This window comes from Pistacia vera, unplaced genomic scaffold (assembly GCF_008641045.1).
Source record: "Pistacia vera cultivar Batoury unplaced genomic scaffold, PisVer_v2 Contig42, whole genome shotgun sequence".
NCBI classification, from domain to species: domain Eukaryota; kingdom Viridiplantae; phylum Streptophyta; class Magnoliopsida; order Sapindales; family Anacardiaceae; genus Pistacia; species Pistacia vera.
This window is the reverse complement of record NW_022196246.1, coordinates 371831-379276: the sequence shown is the minus strand read 5'-3', so window position 1 is coordinate 379276 and position 7446 is coordinate 371831. Positions and strand designations below refer to the sequence as shown.

The 7446-nt window shown below is 33.7% G+C and overlaps 1 protein-coding gene across 2 annotated transcripts; it reads right to left on the bottom strand.

The window, feature by feature from the left end:
* Positions 1-3695: 3695 nt before the first annotated feature.
* On the bottom strand, positions 3696-6950 carry LOC116142829 (3-deoxy-manno-octulosonate cytidylyltransferase, mitochondrial). 2 transcript variants are annotated; one of them, XM_031428241.1, is made up of 8 exons: positions 6628-6950; positions 6303-6348; positions 5695-5781; positions 5505-5629; positions 5103-5248; positions 4926-4977; positions 4684-4794; positions 3696-3894 (listed from the first exon to the last, which is right to left on the bottom strand). In XM_031428241.1, exons 1-8 carry the CDS (start codon positions 6853-6855, stop codon positions 3802-3804), a joined length of 888 nt encoding a protein of 295 aa, XP_031284101.1. In that variant the 5' UTR covers positions 6856-6950; the 3' UTR covers positions 3696-3801. The 2 variants fall into 2 exon arrangements, with proteins under 2 accessions (XP_031284101.1, XP_031284102.1); XM_031428242.1 differs by having other exon boundaries at positions 5103-5242.
* Between the last annotated feature and the right edge of the window lie 496 nt (positions 6951-7446).

The window sequence follows — 7446 nt, the reverse complement described above, 5'->3', positions numbered from 1 at the left end:
GTTGTCAAGTTGACTACAATAAAAACAGTACTTGGGGTAATGGCAAAAGAAGACCTTCATCTGGAGCAGTTAGATGTAAAGACATCGTTTCTTTATGGAGAATTGGATGAAGAAATTTATATGCAACAACCACAAGATTTTAAAGTACAAAGAAATGAGAGAATGGTGTGTGAACTTCAAAAGAGCATATATGAGCTAAAACAGACGCCTAGACAATGGTAAAAAAAGTTTGATGGGTTTATATGTAATAACGGTTTCCTAAGATGCCAAGTAGACGAGTGTTATTTCAAAAAACTTGATAACTCTTATATCATCTTATTACTATATATAGATGACATGTTGATTGCAAAGGCTTGTAAACAAGAAAGACACAAGCTAAAAAGGCAATTGTCAAAGGAATTTGTTATGAAGGTTTTGGGAGCTACAAAACCTTGGTATGAAGATAACTAGAGATAAGGCCAAAAGTTTCTTGAAGTTGTCACAAGAAAAGTATATACAAAAAGTACTCAACAGGTTCAACATGGATGGAACAAAGCCAATAAATATACCTTTGGTTAGTCACTTTAAACTATCCAAAGATCAATCACCTATAACAAAGCATGAGTAAGACTACATGGCCTAGGTACCTTATGCATTAATGATTGACAGTCTTATGTATGGTTACAATAATTCCACACTTTATTCTATTAAGAACCCTACACCACTACCCAGTCTAATTCCTATCAAATACCCAAAACCCAGCTCAGTTCTTATCAATTTGGAAGTGGTTCCTATCAGCTAGTAAGGAGCTGATATGGTTACAACAATTCCTAGAAGAACTAGGTTAGAATTATGAGAATAGCGTTTTGTATTGTGATAGTCAAAGTGTCATTTGTCTAGCAAAATAGCTAGTCTACCATGCTAGGACAAAACACATACAGGTTCGATATCATTTCATATGCTCATCTTTGGAAGAAAGAGTTATAGCTGTCTAGTCGATGATCAATCTTTAACACAAATACAAATAAGTGTTTTAAATAACTCAACACTAAAAAATTAACAAAACAAGTGTGGTGGTGGGCATGGTGTTCAACACGGTGGTGGTATAGAGGTGTGAAGGTGCATAACATAGAAAAGAGTTGTAGTGGATAGTGGTTGGCTTGGCCAGTGGCTGGTGGCTGGTGGCCGGTGGCCTAGTGGAAGCATTCACCTAATTAAGCCTCTTCTCCGACAAACTCGCTAGGAGTCGAGTTCTTTTCATTCTATTCAGCGAAGGAGAACCGACGTAGGAAGATTTAATAAACTAATCCTACTCTTCCTACATAAGATGCTATCCGCCCCTGAGCTTTTATTGTTAGAACTTAATAAAGTCTATGATAAACAAAGAGCATGAAGATTTGAGTATATAATGACCAAATTCATGATGAGTAAAGTGAAAACATTTTATCCCAAAATTACAAATGCATAAATTTGTTTTTGGTACCTTCCGTAAGGAGATGCCCCCAAATACTACTCAGAACTTCACTTGAATATAGGCATATGAACGCAAATGCCACAAATTTAGAGATGGTAATAATATCCTGCAAAACGAAAAATGAGAGAGGATAAACTGAAGGAAAATAAAGTTTACTTGAATATGACAACAGAGATGTTGCTTGATCATAACATTTTAAATGGTAGAGAATTTAGGAAATAAAAGGGGGACAGTTTTGCATTTTCTTTTTCTCTTTTTCTAGAAGAAAGCAAGATGTGAGAAAAGATAAGAAAACATTAAACATACCAACTTTATACACATAGTTATGGAGCAAAGAATAAACATAAAAATAAACAAATTAAATAAATAATAATGAATAACGAAGCAATAAAAAATTTCTATGCATAATTTGTATGTGTATATTACTCAAATAATAAGGGATTCAAAGTCAAAGAATATTGTTTAGGCTTGTATGTGTATATTATTTTTATTTCAGTTATTCATGAATTCAATTAGTATAACTGAGTTCAATTATATCTTTGATGAGTAAGACAGATGGCTATTGAAATCAATTCCATTCCATTCATATTCTAATTCCTCTAATTTTTGGCTGTGTTTAATCTACCAATTCTATTCTTGGAAAATAAGATTGAAACAACTGAAAGTGCAAGGATTGATACTAGAAGAAAAATCAGAATAGAAACAATATCCGAAAAAGTAAATAATGAAGTAAAAAATGGAAAGCAGCCATACCCAAATGAATGCTACCCTTGGAATGCGGCTGAGCTAGCAAATTCTGGTCACCAATGAGGTTGAAAATTTGAAAACAGAACTTACAACGTCCAACTCAATGATGCATAAAGCAAAAAGAATGATATTCCAGGATGACTAAAGCACGTAACAAGATCCTTTTCTTCGCTTTCATTATCAAAGCTCAGATGCCAGATAAGAGAAGGAAGAAAAGCATTCCAATTAAAATAAAATAATGAAAATGAAGGAATACTCTGTTTTCGAAGGAACTTCACTTTATCTTTGCCTTCATCTTTAGGTGATGCATAGGAAAACATAAACAATTAAAAAGCAAATTAGAGCACAAGTTTCAACAAAAGAATGACTTCAACTGTACTGAACTTAATCAACACGAATAGCTTCAGCAAAGATATTGAACCCTGGGAAAAATCTAAATATTGATAAATTTGAATTAAATTTTTATTAACTCCTTTTAATAGATAATCCAAACACTCCATAGATAAGGATACTACAAAAATACATTTCATAAGATTATTGTAATATAGAATTAGAACGAGAAACTGATAACATAATACCAATAACACAAAGCTGGTATTTTTGAGGTATAAACTTTAATGAATGTCAACATAATCTTGTAATTTTAATTTTTAAAACACTAGTCATTAGCCCAACTATTAAGCTCTCAATTTCACTCTGCAAACTCATTCAAGGCAATTTGTTCATGGCCTCAGTCTCATTTGAAAGCATTTTCTCAAGGTAATTTTCATTCTCATTCAGAATACAAAACTCTCAGTACTATTTACTGGCCTGGGTCAATGTATGATTTTGATCCAACTGAAGTATACAGAAACAAAAATCCTCATCTCTCCGAGTCCCAAAACAACAGATTGAATTACAAAACAGAGAAATTGGCTCCTTAAACCATTTATTAATTTTAGAAAAAGAATGCATGCCAAATGACAACATTTTACACATGAAAATGTCCTACAAACCCTTCCAAACCATTATACATAAGCGTGTTCAACTATCTTTTGTATCCCTGCCAACACAAACCAAACTATTCCATGGATGGAAGCTGTTCGAGGATGAGCGATCAAGAGAAAAAGTCATTTAGAAAAAAAAAAAAAAAAAAAATCAACGCATGAAAACACAAATGAAAAACTGTATTGAATCCTTTGAATAAAACCTGTTGCTGCATACTAAACAATAAATCAAACTTATATTTTTCTCCTGTTTCCTTTATCCATTGTTGTAACATTTCCTTCAATATGGTACATATTCACAGTACATTTTAACTGGAACTGGAGAAAAGAAATGTATAAGACTTCTACGCAGCCACAGAATCAATTAACTCAAAAAATAGACCTCTCATGATTACTGGTATGGGTAGACCCATTAAAACAAAAAACCAAACTCGTAACTACAATACAAGGGAAAACATGGCATGGAAAATCAATGAATTTATTTCCCTTGAACAGACTGTTGCATAGAAAAAGAACACACCACTAAAATCAATCTAAAATACAAGATGGAGAAGCTCTCTGCTAGAAAATACAAACTGGATTCCTTTCCTCATGATCTGATTCTGCTGTGGAAAACTAAGACAAGTTTCTCTCACGCATAAATGATTCTATTTTCTCAACATCTTCAGCAGTATCAACACCATGGGCTTCATGGTCAACCTTTATCACCTGCAAAAAAACATATGGTTCAACTTTTGGGGTTTTGTATTCTGACAAGAAATGCCCCAATTTTGTATTCTGACAAGAAATGCCCCAAAACATTCTGTGTAATTCTTTAGAAGACTCATTCATGAAAAGTAGTATGATTTTGACGGCAGTGCAATCAAAGAAGTACTTAACCATGAGAACGTCTTGATGGCCTGAAAAAGAAGATACACCCCCGTCTTCAAAATTTCCAATGAACTAGCTTATATATTATTAAGTGCAGCAAAGAGAACGATTTCCAATACAACGACATGGCATCAATGCATATTGCACTGTTAACAATGAGCCTATATTTTTGGGCATCTGAAACCTTGTTCAGACTACATAATAACTGATTGCTTTTTAAAGATCCAAACCTCTATGAGTGGACCAGAATAAATATTTACATTGAACACTTATAATATGAACATATAGCCATTCTTGCAATGCAGTATTTCAAGCCACATGGAATAAAAAATCTTCCATATAAGTTAGGCATATTAATATTACTCCACCTTACACAATGCAGTCGCCAAACAGGTTATAACATGAAATAAGGATTAAAACCTATGTGGTCATAGAAATGATCAAAAAGAAAATAGTTTACTAGCAATGCTATTAAGGAGACATCCAAATGATCAAATTTCCATGACACATCCAAACACTTCTGACAGTAGGTTTTAAAAAATTGATGCATTACTGAAACTATCGTTTGATGACTTAATATAAAAGAAGTCACTCAAGGCACAATTACAGAAAAGAAGTCTACTATACCTTCATCTTATACCCATTCTCAAGAACTTTCAGCTGTTCAAGATCTTCTTCTAGTTGAAGAGGGGTAGGTTGAAGCTGTGGATATATCTTCAGAAACTTTGAATCATAGCTCTGGCCCAACAATAAAACACTATAAATTCACTGGAAGATAACATAATATGACAATAATGTTACCATCACAACAAGAGGAAAGTTTCTTTTTTTCTTTCAAGAAAAGGAAAAGGGTGGAGCCATTTTGACACCTGAATTCCAAGATGAAGCATATATGGAAACTGTGGATTAACCCTTCCTGACCTGTATCAAGTAGTAGGCAAGTTCATCAACCAGCCCAAGACGTTATAAAAAAATAAAATAAAATAAAATAATAATAATAATAATAATAATAGTAACAAAGTACACGCAGAGATATATATTCTCACTTGTTATATGGAATCAGTCCCCTTGAAAAATAAATCGCATAACCACGATTATCCACCACACATTTCACTCGATTTGGATCAAATGCATCTTCAGGTTTTAAAGATGTGACAGCAGTGCTAAAAACTGCATCTGGAGCTGCCTGCAGCAGAACAAGTCAACTTCAACATGAACTCAAGGCATAAAGTATTATGCGAATATGATAACACAGTCAAGAGATCAAACTACAGATTTGTAAAACATATAGTCAAGCTCACTCAACCTATATCAGGATGACAAAGTAAGGTCAAAGGACACATCATGTTGTTCAAAGAAACTTTCTCTGAATTATTTGGATTATGATGGGCCATATTAACTTCTTTTTCTTAAATAAAAGCATATGCATGCTAAAAAAAAAAAAATACCTGCAGAGCTTTAACAATGCCATCTATTATCTCTGGTTCTATAAGAGGCTCATCCCCTTGAATATTGACTACAATATCATACTTCTTATCAAGTTTTTCTAGCGCTTCATTGCATCGTTCAGTACCTACAAGTTAAACAAGATTATTAGCAAATCCAATCATGACATAAAATTTGCAGTGAAATTATTACCATTTTGGCAAGATTCTGAAGTCATTATCACATCAGCGCCAAATCCTCGGCAGCATTCTGCAATCTTTTCGTCATCCGTTGCCACAACTAGATCATAAGAGCACAAAATGAGACATTAGAAACACAGACTGCAGCCATAGGAACAAGCACAGAGATAAAATAACAAAATAAAATCTAAAACACCAGAAGCTCGAGATGATTTGCTAGAACTAATATTAAAAGTTGTAACATCAGAAAACGCTCTATCTTTTATAATTTCAGCTATGTTCACTACTATATCCAAATGAAACGTTGAACAACATTGTTAACCTAAGGATGTCTCGCCTTCAAAATAATCGTACAACGAAGAGAGGGGAAATTTACTCCAAAAGGCACTACTCGTATCTAGATGTGATGCAAACAGAATGTTGAACTAACAGAAGCTAGCAATTGAATTTAGGATCCAGAATCAAATTCAAAAACAACTTCTCCACGAGTACTCACTCTGAATAGCTCAAAGCAATACCAACATATCTCAAGGACAAAGTTGATATTACATGAACCACAAATTTTAACATAGTGCATCATTTAATTGACACAAAAATCATGCAAGGAAATATATACAATACCCAAGTGATCCAATGTGTTTGCCAATTTGGATCTTTCCCATGTTCTCTGCAAGACACCATCGAAAACAGTGAGTCAAACAGCTTCAGTTCACTAGATCCTAAGATACTATTAAAACCTATAATTTCACACAAATAACCAAAATCACCAGAAGCTTCTTCATTACAAAACTAATGGATAAAAAAAAAAAAAATGAAACTTTATTATGGAATTGTTTTTAATACTGCTGCAAACCCAATTCATATTAAATTAAAAAGGATTGAAATTAAAAAAAAAAAAAAAAAAATGTTTTGAAGAGGGATCTAATTGAGAAAGCCAAAAGGGAACCTGGATCATGGGCTTGCCGAGGATATTAACGAGGGGTTTGCCCTGGAACCGAGAGGAAGCGAAACGGGCGGGTATGATGCCCACAACCCGACTCCGCAACTTCTTCGATTGACCCAGATAAGCGCGTGCTCCGATGGCTACAGCAATGGCTGCTCCGGCCACAATGCCGTGCACGATCCATGATTTAGTTGAGGAAGATGAAGATTCAGACGATGAACAAATTGACATTGGGATCAGATTTAGCTCTCACACTCTCTTTGGGCCACTTTCACTGAAGTATTGTGTTCGTTTTTATTTCTTCTTGTTACCTCTCTTTCAATTTTCTCCCCGGCAGCAGCAGCTGTAATGCAGAGAAGGACGGGAGCTTTTCTGGGCCACATGGGCCGACGGGGCTAGTGGGCTTCCAGCTCGGTCCACCGGAAACCGATGCCCAATTGATAATCGGACTCAAGCAGCGAATAAGAACAAAAAAAATCTCATCAAAAAGAGTTAATTACATTAATCTACCCGAAATTTAATTAAATAACAAAATTTATATCAAGTTTCAGAAATAATGTAATTCTTTTTATTGATTAAGCTTTCATTGTTAAAATAAATGAGTAATTCGAAATTATATATATATTATGGGTCCGTTCTTTAATGTACAATAATTACTAAATTGTGTCTTATTTATTTAAAAAATATTTTAATAATTGTATTAATTAAGAATAAGATTTACTAAAAATAAAATTATGTATTGTACTCTTAAAAAAAAGCGTTAAATAAACATATCAAATGTAAAATATTTGTGAATTAAAAGCAACGGAGTTACTAAAGCAA

Excerpts from the sequence above, each read along its gene's own strand:
- LOC116142829 (XM_031428241.1), bottom strand. The coding sequence starts at position 6,855 with ATGTCAATTTGTTCATCGTCTGAATCTTCATCTTCCTCAACTAAATCA. Across the intron at positions 6,349-6,627 it reads TCGGCAAGCCCATGATCCAG|AGAACATGGGAAAGATCCAA; the intron begins GTTCCCTTTTGG and ends GGTGTCTTGCAG. Across the intron at positions 5,630-5,694 it reads TTCAGAATCTTGCCAAAATG|GTACTGAACGATGCAATGAA; the intron begins GTAATAATTTCA and ends TTTAACTTGTAG.